The 19,272-nt window shown below is 39.5% G+C and overlaps 1 protein-coding gene across 4 annotated transcripts in view; it reads left to right on the forward strand.

Moving 5' to 3' along the window:
- SPECC1 (sperm antigen with calponin homology and coiled-coil domains 1) overlaps positions 1-19,272 on the forward strand; it is a 245,841-nt gene that overhangs the window by 181,988 nt on the left and 44,581 nt on the right. For all 4 annotated transcript variants that reach the window (XM_033090270.1, XM_033090269.1, XM_033090272.1 and 1 more), the window contains 5 exons: positions 973-1,118; positions 2,646-2,746; positions 5,639-5,720; positions 8,554-8,710; positions 13,082-13,184. In XM_033090270.1, coding sequence (XP_032946161.1) covers positions 973-1,118; positions 2,646-2,746; positions 5,639-5,720; positions 8,554-8,710; positions 13,082-13,184 — 589 coding nt within the window. The remainder of the gene's footprint in view (positions 1-972; positions 1,119-2,645; positions 2,747-5,638; positions 5,721-8,553; positions 8,711-13,081; positions 13,185-19,272) is intronic.

Here is a 19,272-nt window from a genome sequence, read left to right on the forward strand (position 1 = left end):
GATTGAATCAGATGATCTGTCTTTAAAAGACTCTAGTGAGTCTGCTCGAATTTAGAAACCACAGTAAGAACTTGGCAGGGAAGTTTGGGTGAGAGTAGAAGCTTTGCCTCATGCAGAGTTGCCGTGTTACTTATTCTAGAATACTATTACCATGCTCACCGTTGGAGGGCAAACAGTACGCGTTGGGATTCTGTTGTACGTAATAGATCGTGGTCTGGTTGGTTTAAGTGGAAAGGTATTAAGTGGCTTGCAGGATTGTTGGGAGGGCTAAAGAAACAGATCTAGGCTGAGCTTCCAGGAACGACTCCCAAAGTTACAACACAGGACTGGGCTACCCGGGGAGCTGCAGCCTCTGCCATGTGAGCTGGAGCCTTAACACCAGGGAGCGGCCTGCCCAAGTAGAACAGTTGTTAAGAGCATCTAGCCTCTACTACAGTGTGTCTCAACATAGTGAATAACCTGTGCCCCGCATCCCTGCCCCGCCCCAGGTCCCGCCCACGTCTTCTCTGATGGGTGGAACCTGAATCACATCCGAAATTCTAGTTGCAGGGGAGTCCTGAGCTGTCATCTTTCCAACCACTGCAAGCCAGATAGGGGTTGGAATACCTACTGACAAGACAATCCATTGTATTCACCATGGACAGTAAATTAAATATTATGATAAATAACATTTGTGGTTATTTTTTGTTTTTTACAGTTTGCAGAGTAGGCTCACATCCTTTTTATTTAGAGCTAATGTCACTACATATCAAAATACTACTTCTGGCCATTCCCAAGAAAGCATCTCTGATAAACACTGAGAGCAGCACCTACATTATTTCCCAAAGATGCAAAGCTGATACAGAAAACAGAATTTTAAATTTGGGATTCTCCTTCTAGATTGATTTCTCCACACTGGTTCTGTTTCTGTCCATCTTTTACCCCATGAAACATCCTCCACCTTTTCAATTTGATTTGCTCTTTACTGTGCAGACCTGTGCATGAAGAGCCCGCATCCCCCGAGGTCGATGCTCCTGGTCGGTGGCATGGGGTCTATGTGAACAGAACGTCGCCAACACCTTCCGAGTCTGCAGCCACCGTTAAGTCCCTTATCAAGTCATTTGACTTGGGATGTCCAGGTATTTAAGCGTTTTATTTCATAAACAAAGCTCAAATTCAAACCATAGCCCCAAATATCAGGGCTGTCCCTGCTGCACACTGGCCTCAAATTGATGCAGCCACAAGGGTTCTTTCTAGATCACCCCACATGTAGCCACTGCACACAGAGACTTGCTACCTAGCTGGAAGCTTCAGTGAGATGATGAGGGGGAGTCTGGTTCACATATTATACAATCTCCTCTTTCTGTCCATCTCTTCTTTGCCTCCAATTTCTGCTTTGTCACCATCCTTTTCTGCCTCTGTGCCCGTTAAATTCAGGTCCCTACTCTCTGCCTTCTTACTGTCCTACGAGAATTAGCAGGATCAGTCAGAGGCTTCATCTTCCAGGAAATGAGGAGTTGAGTCCGCATTCACCTCTCTTGTTGGTACCTCTGGTCTCCTCATCTTGCAACATGTGGATACACTTGTCTCAACCTGATCTTGTCTTGTGTGTGACTACTTGTGCTGGTCTGTCATTCTTGATCTTGGTACAGCCCCACCTTTTTCTGGAAATGGCCGGTTGACTCACAAGTCACCTTTATTCACTGTTATCTACATATATGAGAAAAACTCATACCTCTACTCTATGCACATAACTATAGTAAATAGAAGAAAATGAATGTGCATCTATTAAAAATAACAGTGTATTTCTTCCCTTGACTACAACAAATATGCTTGTTGTACAGTCTTGTAGTAATAGCTAACCTTAGGATGTACCTGGTTTTCTCTGCTAAACTAGTTTTCAGCAAACTTAGATTAAGATTAGACTACAAACATTGAAAGATATGAAAGCCTACTGACTACATTCAGTCTATGAAGATGGCAAATGAATTAACAATAATGGTTTGTGTAAGAATTTTCCTGTTCCTCAGAATAAATGAGCAAACAAAACACAAATAGACTCAGAGATACAGGAGGGAAAAAAAATTGATGGTTGCTAGATGGGAGGGAGATGGGTAAAGGGATTAGAAAGTACAAACTGGTAGTCACAGTATAGCATGGGGATATGAAATACAGTTTGGGGGATATAATCAATAATGTTGTCAAGATCATATAGCGTGCCAGACGAGTACTGGACTTATAAGGGGATCACTTCATAGACTGTGTAGATGCCTGACCACTGCACTGTACACCTGAAGCTGAAGTAGAATAATATTGAATGTCAACTATAGTTAAATATATAGTTGCAGGATGTAAAGTACAGTATAGGAGGGGAAAAAAGAAAAAAAATTTTTCTGTTTCTTATTGCTGTTGGTGGCTTGTTGCACATTTTGTTGTTCTTGGTGTGTCCTGCATCTAAGATCAACCCCATTTAGTTGATTCCTCCCCTCGTTCCCCAATTCAACTCTAGTACTGAAAAGAAAAGGAGGAAACAGTAAATATTACACTTTATAAGCATCACAGGATACTTTTTTAAGTCGTCTAAAAAAAAAATAACAAATCAGGAACTATTATTTACCATTTTGAACTGAACAACATATAAATGTTCCCATCTCTTTTCTTGGCAGGTGGAGCTGGACAAAATGTTTCTGTCCATAAGGCCCCCAGAAGTCCTCTGAGTGGAATACCAGTAAGGACTGCCCCCGCTGTGGCAGTTTCTCCAATGCAGGTATTGGAAGAGCCTTGCGTGTGTGGGTGGTGGTCAGTGTCACCATATTATAACAATGTCTTCTACAAAAGCACAAAGGGAAGTGAAAACCAATTGGTTTATTTTTTGAGTCACGTCGAACACTATTTTTAATAAGGCCTAAAATAATAATAGTTTAACCTTCATTAAAAATTACACTTTTTGATGCCTTGTAAAGATATAGGAGAGACATTGTAAACTTCATACAATTTTGTTAATAACTTTGTTTCCCGTAAGATGACACTTCCAAAGTTTTCAGTTAAATGAAGATTGCAATTTTTACTACAAATGCGCATTGAATTAGATGTTTTCCTCCAAGAATTGTGTTTTTAAAAAATGCCCCCAGAGAGAGAGAATGTTTATAACTTGTAAATTCTTAGAGTTCACTGGATGCAACCTGTCACCTTCACCACCTTCTGGAGGTTTTGGACCAAACTTCGTGGCATTTTCTCAGACTAGGCTTTGATGTTATTAATAATATTCAGCATATTCTCCTGAGCTAAGGTTGATGTTATTATTAATAAGTGTAATTTTCTGGTGTCCTTTGTAGCTGTGTATATTGTTTGGGATATTTTAACTTTACATTTGTGCCCTTGAAGGTATCTTCCACTACCTTATATGTAAAACCTAATAAAACAATTATTTATTTTATGATAATCATCAAATTTATTTAATAAAACAAACCGGTCATGCTTCATTTTCACTTATTTTTATTGAGCTATAAATACTAGTTTGCTGTAAATGTTTAACAACTGGTTCTTTGGTGGGGGGGGGACCCTGATTTGTACTGTTTACCAATTTCTGTGGTATAAATATTCTCACCATTGCCTATTTCAAGTTATCTCCATGACATCAGTGAACATGGAGTTGAGATGTGCATTATATAGTATTTCTACAGTGCAGAGACAGTAGATATAAATAACCTCAATAGTAAACTATAGTAAAATAATTAGGAAGCAATGAGTTTTGAGTATTTATTACTTTTGCTTTTAATAAGTTTAATTTTAATAATGGCTGTATTTAACAACTAGCTTTCAAAATTCCTGAAGATTTAACAATTGGCCCTTATTTATGAACAGGTACACACCAGCTGGCAGCAGCACACCACTGGCTGTAATTCATGTACAGTAAAATACACGTTTCTTAAATATGTCGCTTGAATGTTTCCATATGCATACACCTGTGCAGCCAAAATCAAGATAGCATTTCCATCACCTCAAAAGGCCCTCTCATGCCACCACCCAGTCTATAACTCCTTAGAAGTAGCCATTATTCTGACTCTATTACCGTAGGTTAGTTTTGTGTGATCTTGGACTTCATATAAGTAGGATCATATAGTATCTTTTGTGACTAGATTATTTTGCTCAATGTTATGTCTATGAGATTCATTCATTCATGTTGTTGCAGCAGTTTCTTTGCATAAATATACCACAGTGTATCCATTCTACTGATGGTTGACTTTCAGATCATTGTCAGTTTTTTACTCTTGTGTTGATTTTAAAAGTATCTTTTCCCAAAAGTTTCAGCTTAAAAGGGAAAAAGTTAAAAATCTCCCTTGCTTCCTAGCCCCAGAAATAACCACTGTCTATGGCTTATTGTGTAACCTTCTAGATTTTTTTCTGTAGCTTAAAAATGTGTGTGTGTGTGTGTGTGTGTGTGTGTGTGTGTGTGTGTAAGGAGGGAGAGAAAATTTTATAAGTTGGATCACACTACATATTATTCAGACACTTCGTTTCACTTTTTCATTGGAATGTTGAGGACAAAGATTGTTATCTGTTTTGCTTGCTGTGACATCTGTTGTCTAGAGCAGTGACTGGCACAGTCATGTAGTAGAAACTCAATAAATATTTGTTGAATGAATGAAGGAATATATCAGAGACATCTTTAAATGTCAGTATTTGGAGAAATAATTCATTTTAAACCACATCATGTGTAATGATTTATTTAACTAGTCCTTTATTGATGGGCATTTAGGTTGTTTTGGATTAAAGTTACACAAACAATACAATGAAACTGCTTTTACAAATAATGTTCTAAAGGTTCATTCATGTAGCATGTGACAGGATTGCCTTCTTTCTTAAGATTGAAAGTATTTCATTGTGTGTAAATGCCACATTTTCTTTATCCACGCATCTGTTGATGGATAGTCAGATTGTTTCCATCTCTTGGCTCTTGTGAATAATGCTGGCATGATCATGGCCATGCAGGTATCTCTTCAAGATCCTGTTTTCAGTTCTTTCGGGTAAATACCCAGGAGTGGGATTGCTGGTTCATACAATAGTTCTATTTTTAATTTTTTGAGGAACCTCCCTACTTTTCTCCGTAGTGGCTGCACCATTTTGCATACCCACTATCAGTGTACAAGGGTTCCAATTTTTCTACATCCTCCCCAACCCTTGTTATTTTCTGAGGGTTTTTTGTTGTTGTTTTTGTATAATGACCATCCTAACAGATGTGAGGTAATATCTCATTGTAGTTTTGATTTACATTTTCCTGATGATTAGTAATGTTGAGTATCTTTTCATTTACCTGTTGGCCATTAAAAAACAATATTTTTACACATATTCTTGAAGATACATAGAGTATTGCAGGAAGATATTCATAAAGCTGATTAATAATGACCACCCCCCTGGAGAAGCACTGGGTGATGGGAGTGAAAGGCTGACTTTCTTTTCACTATATATCCTTTCTGTTCCTTTTGAGGATCGTGCCAATTACATTTATTGTCTATACAAATAAATAAGTGGCTGTAAAAGCTCTTGCTGCTGATTCTAAGGAGCTTGAGAACTGTTGTACATACATGCATGAATATTTGTTTGTGCTGGACCTGATGTCACAAGTTCACCTGTGCTGGTGTGCCCTTTGGTTTTTTAGAGGCATTCAACTTACACCAGTGTTCGGCCAGCCAGCAAAGGAGCAACTCAGCGCTTGGATCTTCCAGACCTTCCCCTCTCAGGTAAATCACCTTAAATATGAAGTACTTTGACTTACATTTTTGTGGAGTTAACTTTGCATCTTTGCATAAAACAGAGCTTAGAAAAATAATCAGTAACATTTATTCCAAACGATTTCAGACTCTAAATGTATGTGTCTTATGAACATTAGATTCTAACTGTCTCCTGCTAGTTGCACTTCTCAGTGTGCATGTATTGGGCAGAAATGTCAAACTTCGGGGGTTTTTTGGTTTGTTTTTTCCTGAATCTTAGGAGAATATCTTAAAATCTTTAAAAGTATTATAAGGAAAATAAAAATCTTATCTGATTCCAAAGGTCTGTTGATTCTATAATTCCTAAAATACACGTATCTTTTGAGATATCTTTGTCTTTGAGTCTAATCCTCTTCCTGTTGTTATACCATATATTTTTAAAATTCACATCTTGATGATGAAGTGGTGGTTGTAATATGCAGTCTTCAGAGTGTCACATCTTCACTCCTGCTGCTCCTCCCATGCTGACGGCTGATGTGAAGGAGCGGTTAAGTGAGGGACATAGAGTGCAAGTGCTTGGGTTTGAATCTTGGCACTGCCACCTGCAGTCTGGCTTTGACCCAGTTATTCTTCCTCTCTGTACTGTGGTTCCCTCATCTCTAAACCAGAAATAATGGTGTCTACCTCACAGGATTGCTTCCAGGGTTGAGTGGACATGGCCCGGGGTGGGGTGAGCGCTGTAAAAGTCTTGGCTGTTATCACCTTATCCACAGTTCACGTGCCAGAACAAAGAGACATTAGAATGTTAAGGTTGTCCATAATATATACTTGGCATTTTATGTGTGTGTCTGTGTGGTCACTGTCACAATGAAACAAAAAAGATAAAAAGGACACCAAATGATTATTTACTGGTGCCTATAGGAAAGAGAGAAAGCCAAAAATCTACATTGCATAGATAGAAGTCCTTTGTTTTTAAATATAAGACAAAATTTCTATAACATGGTGTGAATAAAAAGAAATTGACACTGATCTTCTTTTATATCATGGTCAAACGTGGTCAGGTTTATTCTTAAAATAGTTCCTAAGAGATAAGTGTCACTCTGATTGTAAATTTTTTTACCTTACCACCCTTATTTTTTCCAAAATAAATAAAATCCAAATTTTGTTATCTTTTTCATGGAATTAATAAGGATTTTAGACTTATATAAACACTGACACTGAGAATTTAAAGATTACATGGGCCTATTCCCTGTAGTTTACATGTGAGAGATTCAAACCCTAAAGAGGCTAAATGATTTACAACAGCGACACCGATTTTAAAAAGCTCTGGGACCAGGATAGGATTTTTCCTGATTCTTTCTACCCTGTGGACTTTTGGTCATGAAGCTGGTGATTGCTCTGATTGGGAGCTTCATAAATAAAGGTTTACATAGGACTCCAAGTCATGGTACTGACCTGCTGGAAGAAGGAGATGGTGGCCAAAGACCAGTGGGTGTCTAAGGTCAGGAGAACAAGAGAAAACACAGAAGGGCTGAGTGAGTCCCTAGAGCAGGTCCTTCTCTAGTGATCTTTACTAAAAATGCAGGGGAGGTCAAAACAGTATTGAAAACCTGCCTGATTTGTGTTCTCCACACGTGCTCTATAGTGTAAAATGGGGAATAACTTGATTATATGCGTAGCGCTGTGCATCTAGGTGAGCTTTTTATTTAATTGTGGTAAAATATCTGTCATAAAATTTATTATTGTAACCATTTTCAAGTCTACTAGGTGAGCTTTGGGGCATAGTACTTGTGTCTTCTCTGTTCCTCCAGCTTTAAAAATTCCTTTTGTATAGAGAAACCATTCTTTTAATTGACAAGGTAAATACTGAGCTGAGACCACAATAGCTATTGCCCTGAAGTAAATAGTTCATTGTCGACACCACCAGCTTTGCCTCACCAGGCACCTGTCTGCCAGATGATTCTGTTTACACGGTGAAAATTGCTTGCTTTCAGGCTCCCCTTGCCAACACTGAGATCATCAGAAGCTGCAGAAGGAGATTAATGCACTGTTTTTGTTGTTCTCTTTAGTGATGTAAACACTGTTTTTCTCTGCTCTTCCAAGCTAATTAGCCTCTCTCTCAATTTTACTACCCATAATTGGTGGCTATTAGCTGTAAAAGTATTGTTTTCTCCCATGGCTATTTATGGTATCCTAGGATGTGACTGTGGGCTCAGCCTGGTCACCAGCCTGTCGATACTTTTGTAGTCCATTAAGAAATATCTTCTGGAGGATTCAGGCTGTTTCATTACCTGTTTTGACTCAGACTAATATGACTAATATGGCAGAGAGGAGCCTTGAAAGAATTATTTTTACTTATTTTTAGTGAGCCAGGGCCTATGATTGAAATGGCTTTTTCTCTTGTAAAATAGTTATCATTCTTAGGTCCCATCTTTTTGCCTGCTGCCATCTGTGACATTAGGCATCTTCCTGTCAGCCCTCTCTCAGGTGCCCATCGATTAAAACAGAGTACTTGACTTGAGGACTGGGCTGCTTTGTGGGCTTGCAGCCTGGGCATTTGGCACAGGGATCTTCAGAAGGGCCTGGTTCAGTGCTCTGCTGGTGCCATCTTAAAATTCATAATAAGTTTTGAACAAGGGGCTAATTAGTCCCTTTGAATTATGTAGTCAGTCCTGCCTGGAGAATCCTTTCTAGAAAATACCATGCCGCTATTTGCATTTTAATCCACAAACTATATCTGTATCTATTGTCTATTTGTACTAGAGAATGAAATGAGAATTGTATTATACTTGAGAGAAAAAGCGTGATCACCAGTCAAATTTCTCTTCTCCAGGAATAGATGATTATGTTGTTGTTCACGCAGATCTTCTAAAGGGAAGGGCTGAGGACCTGAAACCAGACCCTTATCTCCGTAAGAGTCCCTCGCTTGAGTCACTGAGCAGACCACCTTCTCTGGGCTTCGGGAACACTAGACTGCTGAGCGCTTCCACTGGGGGCCTGAAACCACAAAGCAAACTCAGGTATCACGTTTTCAACAGTGAGAAATCAGAAAAGCACTGGACTGATAACCTTGTATTCTTCCTTCTGTTTTATCCCGTACAGTCAATTTACTTCTACAGATATTTCCTGAATGAAAATAATTAAGACACAGTACCTGGCTTCAACACGAGAGGAGGACAGAAGTACTGTACACAGTGAAATCAAGGGGTGCAGAAAAAGACGTGTAAGAAGAGTCCTTGGGTGCTTGTTGGTTGGATCAAGAAGTCTGGAGAGAGGAAGTGGCATTTTTTTTTTTTTTAGGTGGTTTTTTTTTTTTTTGGTTAGCTTTTTTTTTAGTTTCAGGTGTACAAAACAACATAATTAGACATTTACACCCCTCACAAAGTGATAACCCCCCTCAGTCTACTACCCCTCTGACATTGTTTATAGCTTTTATCATGCCATCAACTATATGGAAGTGGCATTTTTGCAGGCGGCCTGAAAGTCTCATTGTGAGGAGGCCTGGTACAATGTTCAGGGAACGGTGGGTGGTTTCTTTTGGTAAGACTAGACTGTGGGCTTCGTGAGGGCCCCTGACATGCGTATGGTAGGCTGTCAATGTTGGCTGAGAGGTAGATAGATGGTTAGAATGTCACAGCTGAAAAGGCAGGTTGGAGCCATATTGCAAATGGTCTTCATTGCCAAGGTGAAAGGTTTGAACTCATTTTGGTAAATAAAGCTTAGGGAACCATTAGGATTGTGGAATGTATTTTTCTTTTATTCTGAGTAGTGGTAGTGGTACGGTAAACAGTGGCATGTAAGAAGGATTGGAGAAACATTTCAAAATCAGTGTTTAGAGAGTACTTCAGCGGCGACGTGAGGGATGAAGTGGACATGGAGAGCACAGAGACTGCCAGGCCTCGTCACCAAGGGCCTGTCTTTGCTGTCACACCTCTGCCACCTCCTCCCTTTTTAATGCTCCTGGTCACCCAGGCCGCACAAATCTCTTTCAACTACTTCCTCACCCTCCAGTCACTTTCCTGCTCCTCCACATTGAGTCAGTCTTCTGAAACACTGAGTGCATACTGTGCAGACCCTCTCAGAAACCTCCCGTGACTCTGTTGCCCACACTTCTTAGCCCAGTCTTCTAGATTCTCCACAACTTGGGTCCACTCCAGTTCACCTGCCAGAATGTCCCAGCCCTTCACTCCATCAAAGCTTGTTTTATTCTCTGCTTTTGCAACATAATGTAAGCATTTCTGACTGCTTACAAGGTTCTGGCCTGAATTGTCTTCCTTTTGTCCTTTCATACTCCTAAATACCACTTCTCCTTCGAGGTCAAACCTCCCATGAGGTTTTATCTAACTACCCTGGTAGAGCAACCTCCCCTTTCTTTGCCTTTCATGTCTTACCCTCATTTGGATATTTAGTTCACTCTTGGATAGTATACATGCCTTTGCCCTCATTTAGGCTGTAATTTAGTAGACAGTAAGGACTTCATCTTACATATTGATATTCTCAACCTCTTGTGTTGTGCAACATACTTAGCATTTCATTTAGTAAATACTAATGAATAGGTAGATAGATGACTATACAGAATTAGCTACTTCAGGAATAATGGCTTTTTCACAGACATCACAACTACCTTAATGAGTATTATAAAAGGATATTGTAAAAGTTTGAATAAGTTCAGCTCCTGTCAGATCTTTGGGTGTAGCCTATATTTGAAACCAAATAGATGAAGTCATATCATACAGGGGTTTAATTTAAAGCCCAAGATATTACATGTCAGTCTTGTTTATGTGCAAGAGATTTAAATAATTAAAACAGGTTTTAAGTACCCAAATTAGTGCTCTTCTGAAATTGCTCTTTCCTTTATGCCAGAAATGCATACAAAAGGCTATGTGTATATTAATATGCTATTTATATTGTACCCTTAATCATGAAAGCTTAAATTTGTGAAATTAATTTGTTGTTTATTTTTATATTCATGTTATTGAGACAAACCAATGACAGGATAGAAATTACTTTGGAAATTCTCATCCTATTATTAATTTTTTTTTTTTTTTTTGCACTCGTACCTACTTAGCTCTGTTTTTCCAAAGAAAACTGTTTGGTAAATGTTTTAGTCATCCATTTATACAGAAACTCTTTTCCAAACCTTTATTTCTATCTTCCCTAATTTGTCAGGCCTAGAAATTCGGCTCCAAGAAATGAAATAAGGCCAGGCATGGTAAACATAGACAAAGTCATCATAACTTCATTGTTAACAGAGACTGTGACCACAGAAGCTCATGGACTTGAGTTTACACATATGCCAGATACAAGGAAAAGCAGCCATCAGATTATACAAGAAAAATTTTCATTCAAGTATAAAGTTTTTCTTAAAATCTCTCCACCTTGATTCATATTGCTAAGGTCTATTACTCTTTTTTAATTCATTTAAAATATTTTTATTTAGTGTTGGATGGATAAAAACAAAATAATAAGATATGTGTAAGGTATAAAGAATATCAACACAATGGAGATCCACCTGGATACCCCACCTTCCAATTTAAGGAAGAGAAAATTATTGTTACCTTTGAAATTTCCTATTAGCCCCTTTCGTTTACATCACCTCCATACCCCTCCCTTGCCTCCCTCCAAGGTCACCACCATTCTGAATTTTATACATGTCTTTCCTTGTTTTTCTTTACAGTTTCACCATGTGTTTTGTTTACCCAAACAGTATATTATTTAAATTGCATGTTTAGAATTTTGTGTACATGGAAAGATTGTGAGTTTTTTTAATTAAAAATTGTTCCTGCCTTTCATTCAAGTTATTGCATACAAGGACTGACAATTAAGTTTGCGAACTTGTTGCAATGATGTTGGTCACCTTTTTTGATATCAGAGGGACTATTCCTTATGAATTTTACCAACTGGACAAACAGTTAACCAAGTTTACTATTTGGAAGCGCTGAAAAGGCTGCGTGAAAAAGTTAGATGACCTGAACTTTTCGCCAACAATTCATGGCTCTTGCATCACAACAATGCGCCAGCTCACACAGCACTGTCTGTGAAGGGGTTTTTAGCCAGGAAACAAATAACTGTATTGAAACACCATCACTACTCACCTGATCTGGCCCCAATGACTTCTTTCTTTACCCAAAGATAAAGGAAATATTGAAAGGAAGACATTTTGATGACATTCAGGACATCAAGGGTAATAAGACGACAGCTCTGATGGCCATTCCAGAAAGAGTTCCAAAATTGCTTTGAAGGGTGGACTAGGTGCTGGCGTTGGTGCATAGCTTCCCACAAGGAGTACTTTGAAGGTGACTGTAGTGATATTCAGCAATGAGGTATATAGCACTTTTTCTAGGATGAGTTCGTGAACTTAATTGTCAGACCTCATACATCTGTAATTCATTAGTTTTTATTGCTACATAGTATTTCGTTGTATAAGTATACCACAGTTTATTCATTCTCCTGATGATGTGCATTTGGTTTTTTTTTCCAATTTTTGCTATAGTAAAAAGCTACTGTGAACATTCTTCTATTTGTGCCCTGATGAGGTATATACATCTAGGAGTAAATCCTGTTACTCTTAATTGTTGCCTGCTATTGTTGGTACTCCAGAGGTGCCCGACCTCTGTTCTTCTTGCTCTGTTCCTGCACTCTTGTACAAGGGGCAGGGAAATAGTACTGTTCAAAATGCAACAGGGATATAATTCCCATTTCATGACATCCATCATAACAGAAACTGATCTTAAATCCCTTTTTAGTATTTGGGTAATTTTAGATAGCATAAAAATGAACATAGATGTTTATAGAAAACTGAGGATGGGGCACTTAAACTCTTGCTCTTGGAATGCCATGGCATTAAGTAAAATTACTTCCTTTGGGCGCTCAGAATTGAGTTAATGTGTCGTGAACTGAGGAGTATGAGTTTCATCTCTGGAGTGTGCAAAGCCCTTATTGAGTCATTTTCACCTTTCATCTCCCGTCTCATCACCTCCCCCTAAGCAGACAGTCTGTTTTTTTAAAATGTCCTTCTGACCTACCTTTTACATATGTAAATATAGGTATAGCCTTGAAACATAGAGAGTATTATGTCTTTAATTAAAATGATACTTAAAGTAAACAAACAAAAGGCAAGATGGATAGAGCAACAGATGGATTCAAAACAAACAAAACAAAAAAACTCTCCCTAGACCTCTGATATCCAAGAAACAATTTAATTTTTCTTTTATACCATGAGACATCATAAAAATGTATTGTTAATGTGACTGATTTGGTTGTTATTCCTTAGAGCCTCACTGGAATGACCTAGACTTTTGCTTTTCTAATCTACTTATTTGTTTCTTATATATTTGAGGGTTCTAAAAATTAGCACCTTCTCTTTACTGTGTGCCCTTCTTTCTAATTAGTGTGGAAAGAAGAGATCCTCTGGCTGCCTTGGCCCGGGAATATGGTGGCTCCAAGCGCAATGCTCTACTAAAATGGTGCCAGAAGAAGACAGAAGGTTATGCGGTAAGCGACAATGTCAGCCAGTGTCCAGCCAGCCCTGGGCATTAGTCGTCCTGTGCCAGTATGTGTTCTGTGCGTTCATGTGCTGGGATGGGCCAATGTGCGTGTTATTGTCATCTTTCTAGTTTCCTGGGCAGGGCTGGCAGGCAATGTGCTGCACAGAGGTACCACCCAGACAAAGAGGCAAGAGGGGCTGAAAGCCAGTGTGCACTCCATTCAACAAGCCATGTACCTCAGGGTGGACCTGCATCTCCTGTGGGCAGGGCTACCTTTTCTTTGCACAGAGGAGATGTAAATTCCCCAAGCAGTGCACCCAACACTGCTTCTTTTCCTAATTCACATAAAGGTCACACATAGCTGAGCCTTCAAAGTGACTCTTTTACTTTAAGAGTTGTTTATATTTAGTTTAGGAGTTTCAGTTTACCAGAAGAGTATTTGTTTTCTGTGAAAAGTTAGACAAGAAAGTAATACCTGACATAAGTGTAAGCTTTTTCATTATGAATATCATAACAAAGATAAAAGTGCATCAAATATAAATTAGTTCCATGAATTATGAAGTGAAAACCCATGCAGTCACTACTCACATCCAGAAATACAGCGCTGCCAGGTCCCCCAAACCTTTCATGTGACTTTCTAATCATAACCACTCCCTACTCCCAACGATAGCTGTTATCCTCCATTTTCCTTATAATTTTCTACAAAAATATGCCTCCCTAAGTGCTATGTTAGTTTTGCCTACATTTGAACTCTATAAAATGGAGTAAAAAATAATACTTGCATCTGGCTTTCTTCACACAGTATTAAGATTTATCCATATAGCTCATTGCATATAGCTTTAGTTTTATACATGTCCATATAAACTTATAGATTTAGCCATATCCATGTTGCATATAGCTGTAGTTTGTTAATTTTCTTCACCATTTAGTAACCTATTATGTGATCCTACCATTATTTATTTATCCATTATATTATTTACGGACAGATGTGTTATTTCTAGGCTGGCACTATTGTAAAAAGTGCTGGTATGTTCTTGCTCATGTCTTTTGGAACACATGTGCCCATTCTTTCTGGATCCATAATTGATCGAATTACTGAGCCATGGGATATGCTTATATTTGAGTTTGGTAGATAGTGCCAAACAGATTTCTGAAGCCGTTGTACAGTTTACCTCCCAACAGCAATGTATGAAAGATCTATTTCCCTGCATTCTCACCAATACTTGGTGTTGTCAGCCTTTTTACTTTTGGTCTTTGGATGAGTGTGTAGTGGTTGTGATTTGCATTTCTCTGCTGGCTAAGGCGGTTGAGCGCCTTTTCAATGCTAAACATTCGGGTAGTCTCTTTGGGGATGTGCCTGCTCAGGTCTTCTGTCCATTTTTAAAATCAGGTTGTCTTTCTTTTCCTTGTTGCTTTCAGGAGTTCTTTATATGTTCTGGATATAAGTCTTTTGTCAAGTAGATATTATTGCAAATATCTTCTACCAGTGTGGCTTGAATTTTTGCTTTTTTGTTGAACAAAGGTATTAATTTTAATTAAGTCTAATTTATCAGTCTCTTCTCTAATGATTAGTGATTTTTGTGTCCTGTTTAAGAAATATTTGTCTATTTCAAGGTCATAAAAATATTTTTCTGTGTTTTCCTCTAGAAGTTGGCTTATTTTACCTTTCTCATTAAATAGACACCCTCTTTAAAATTGCCAGCTCCTACTCCCTTCTCTTCACTCAGTCCCATTCTCAGGGTTGAAACCATCCCAAAAGGGAGGCCATCACAATAACAACATCCCTCGGCATGCCCGCCATGCCACCAAGGAAATGGAAAAGGATAAGAAGTTAGGGAGAGAAAGCTGATTCCAGGAAGGTAAAGGAAGTAGGAATGGTAACAGAAAATTGAAGATGAGAAAGAGCAGTCAGCCAGGGATGAAGTCTTGACTGGCTGAACCACTTGGGACCACTGATGGTTGACGACACCATCATTTCCCCACACCACAGAAACCGATTGAGAGAAGTGTTAGAATAGGTATGAAAAGGCGATTAAAATTTCCAGGAGGAATTGGCCCATTAACATATAATGTTATAATTACATTGCAAGGAGGAATTATACGGTAAGATATTTCTAGTCTAACAGAATATTTCCAGTTGTCATGAGTGTTTTGTTTTCTTTCGTGAATATCTTAAACTAGTTTTTGAAAGTGTTTTACATTTGATGAAACCCAAAATTCATTTTGCCTGGGGATCATTTTTCATTCATTGTTAAATCTGTAAATTTAGAGAGAAATATAAATCATATATATCTGACTCACCTACTCTTCATAAAATATCCTCTGTCTGGACCTGTTTGTCTAAGATGCATCATAAGCCTTCTAAATCTTGTTCTCTCAGACTTAGGAACCCAAAAATAAATTGTAGAAAACTCAGATGGTTCACAGTCTTTTTGGAAATCAGTAGCCATGTGCATTTCTACTTAAAATAACTTTCTTTTTACCCCACCAATATATAGTGTGATAGGTATGTCAAAACTCTCCATATATTAATTTGACAAATTTTTATTGAGGGGCTTTTTCAGTGTCAGATAATAAATCAGGTGCTGGGAAATCAGCGTTGAAGGAAACGGGCAAAATCTCTGCTATCATGGAATTTACATTCTCTGTAGGGGAGTGTCAATTAATTAAAATAAAAAAGTAAAATATGTACTGTATTAGAAGGCGGTATGTACTATGGAGAAAAATAAAGCAGGGTCTGGGAATGTTGGGTGGCAGATACAATTTTAATGAAAAGGTCGAGGACGGGACAGTTGAGTGCTGGCTCACCTCACCTGAAGGAGCTGAAGACTTTTGTATTTTCATCAAGGCTTATCACATACCAAGTGCTAGGCTTGGAAGGTCAGAATAAGGATATCATCACTTTAGCAACTGTATCAGTTGAAATTTAAGTAACACAGGGTGGCCTCTCCAATTTAGCAGCACAGAGGAGTTAGACTAGCAGGCCAGACCCACATACTGAGTCCTTGTTCCACTTTCTGGTGTCTTGAAGATCAGATCGCATGAAAGAACGTGATCATCATGTACTCACTGAGCGGCGCTCATCGCAGAGGAGACCTTCCAGACATGCTGCTCGTCTCAGATTTCATTGGATATTTTTTGGAAATAGCCAGATTTCCAGGAAGGCCCTGCAAATTACACTCAGTCCCGGGCTTGGTGCTTGTTAAATACCTGTTAGCTATATCCCAAACTGGGGTAGACCTGACCCCTGGAACCCCTACATCTCCCTTTCTTGTCTGCTTATAGTTCCTGTTTGGGGTTAGGACAGAGAAATTTCCATCTCGAATGTAAATACCAATGTGGGTTCTGAAAGGGCAGAAAGCCAAGGTGGTGGATATGACAGGCAGAATTCTGAGACCCCCCCAAGTGACCCTCGCCCTTGTATCTCCTCCCTGCACATGGCAAAAGGGAACTTATCTGGGCAGACCGAACACATGAAGCTATTCAAAGCTGAGAGTTTTCTCTGAAGCATAAAAGGGACTCAGGGCAGTGTTGGTGGGTTTGGAGTTGGGGGGAGCATGTGAGAAGGAGCACGTGAGCCAGGAGGTCCCTGGCTGACAGGAAACCTCAACTTTCTAGCACTAACACTTTAGTGCTGAGGTCCTCCCACTATGTAGGGGGTGCCATGGGGGGCGTTCTGCAGTTTTGAAGTTGACAGTGGCAAATATGCTGCTGCAGGGTCCTTGTCATTTCTCTCCCTGTCCTTATGCCCTCAGATCTCAGCTAGGCTAAGGATGGTCACTTTGCCTGGGCTCCTGCCTTCCCTTAGCTGAGGGACGCTGGCCTGTAACACACTTTGATGAATGGGTGGAATTAGCTCCGAATCTCTGCAGAGTGCTGGCACCTCCCAGGAAGCATGACTAGGTGGGGCCACTGCACACCTTTACAGGTGGCACCTTGGCCGCGTGCCCCTGCCGTTTCTGGATTATGTGGCCACACCGGTGATTTATTTGGTCGAGGGCATAGGTAGGGATTACCTAACATCTCACCTAGCTCTTCAAAGCTAGAATCCATAACTTATAGCAAGTTTTAACAGGCTGAGTTTTAAAGGCCTCAGATTTCAAGTGTCAAAATTAGAACATTAGAGCAGTACTGTAGTAGAAAGAAAAAAATATGTAAAATGATACCCAAATTCATTCTTATGGGAAGCATAACTTGAAAATAGTTTGGCTGGAAATGGTCAAGTATTTTTTATTGTTTTCATCTTAAGTCACTATCTTAGTGTTGTTTTGTTGTTTTGCTGTGTAATAAATTACCACAGACTCATTGACTTAAAACACTAAATACCTGCTTATGAGCTCACAGTTCGTACAGGTCAGAGTCCCGCCTGGCATGGCCGGGTTCTCAGCTCAGGGTCCTGCAGGCTGAAATGAAGGTGTCACCTGAATGGCATTCCCACCTAGAGGCTCTAGGGAAGAATCTACTTCCAAGCTTCAAAGTTCACTCAGGGTGTTGGCTGAACTCGCCCTTTTAAATTTGCCTTAACTGAATCAGTGGTGACCTTAACTGAATCAGTGGTGTGGCCACATAGTCCAGAAACGGCAGGCCCTCGGCACGCGGCCAAGGTGCCACCTGTAAAGGTGTGCGGTGGCCCCACCTAGTCATGCTTCCTGGGAGGTACCAGCACTCTGCAGAGATTCGGAGCTAATTCCACCCATTCATCAGAGTGTGTTACAGGCCAGCGTCCCTCAGCTAAGGGAAGGCAGGAGCCCAGGCAAAGTGACCATCCTCAGCCTAGCTGAGATCTGAGGGCATAAGGACAGGGAGAGAAATGACAAGGACCCTGCAGCAGCACACTTGCCACTGTCAACTTCAAAACTGCAGAGCGCCCGCCATGGCAGCCCCTGCATATTGGGAGGACCTCAGCACTAAAGTGTTAGTGCTAGAAAGTCCCAGTTGGTCCGCAGACACCACGGAGAAGGAGATTCCATACTAGCTGGGTTTGGATTTACAGTGTTCCCCTCTCCCCCCTTTTCCACAAGGATACGTTCAAAGACCCCTAGCAGATGTCGGAAACTGCAGGTAGTACCAAACCCTGTATATACTATGTTTCTCCTATACAGTCATACCTAGTATGATAAAGTTTAATTTATAAATTAGGCACAGTAGATTAATAGCAATAACAAAGTAGAAAATTATAACAGTATACAGTAATAAAAGTTATATGAATGTGGTCTCTCTCAAAATATCTTACTGTACTGTACTCACCCTTCTTGTGATGATGTGAGATGATAAAATACCTTAAGTTGAGAAGTTTTTACCTTTTCACCTAAAGGAAGCACTTTACAGCTTCTCTTTCGCCTATCCGAATTGTCACATCACTGCTCTTACACTTTGGGGCCATTACTAAGTAAAATGAGGGTGACTTGAACTCCAGCTCTGCGATACCGAGTGAGTAGATCTGTTAACTGAGATGGCTACTAAGCGTTAAGGGACTGGCGGTTTATACGGTATGGACACACTAGGCAAAGAGATGATTCAGGTCCCAGGCAAGACGGAGCGGGAGCACGAGATATTATCATGCTACTCAGAATGGTGCACAATTTAAAACTTACGAATTGTTTGTTTCTGGAATTTTCCATGTAATATTCTTGGACCGTGGTTGGCTGTGGGTAACTGAAACCATGGAAAGCAAAACTGCAGATAAGGGGCTGCCGCTATGTTAGCAGCACTGCTTATTTCAAATATTCTGCAAGGCTAGGCTTAATGGTTCTGAAGCTTCCTGATAAACTTAAAAGCCGTATACCACACACACATCTATATATAGAGAGAGAAAGCAATGGGTTATTTATCTCAAGACACTTGAGTTCATTTACCACTTAAGTGCACATTGATTTTCTTGTAATATATTCTACATATTAGTAAATAAATGCCATTTCCTGTAACAAACCTGTTTTATCAGCTTTGTTGCCATAGTATGCTTCATAGTTAAAGGCATCATTCCTGAAAGATTAAACCAAAAAATTTTGTTGAATAGTTGAATAGTCCAGGGAGCTCCTTGCTCCTTCTTATGAAACTTTAAACAGAATAACTGTGACTTGTGACAAGTAACAGAA

The sequence above is a fragment of the Rhinolophus ferrumequinum genome, chromosome 21 (assembly GCF_004115265.2).
Source record: "Rhinolophus ferrumequinum isolate MPI-CBG mRhiFer1 chromosome 21, mRhiFer1_v1.p, whole genome shotgun sequence".
NCBI lineage: Eukaryota > Metazoa > Chordata > Mammalia > Chiroptera > Rhinolophidae > Rhinolophus > Rhinolophus ferrumequinum.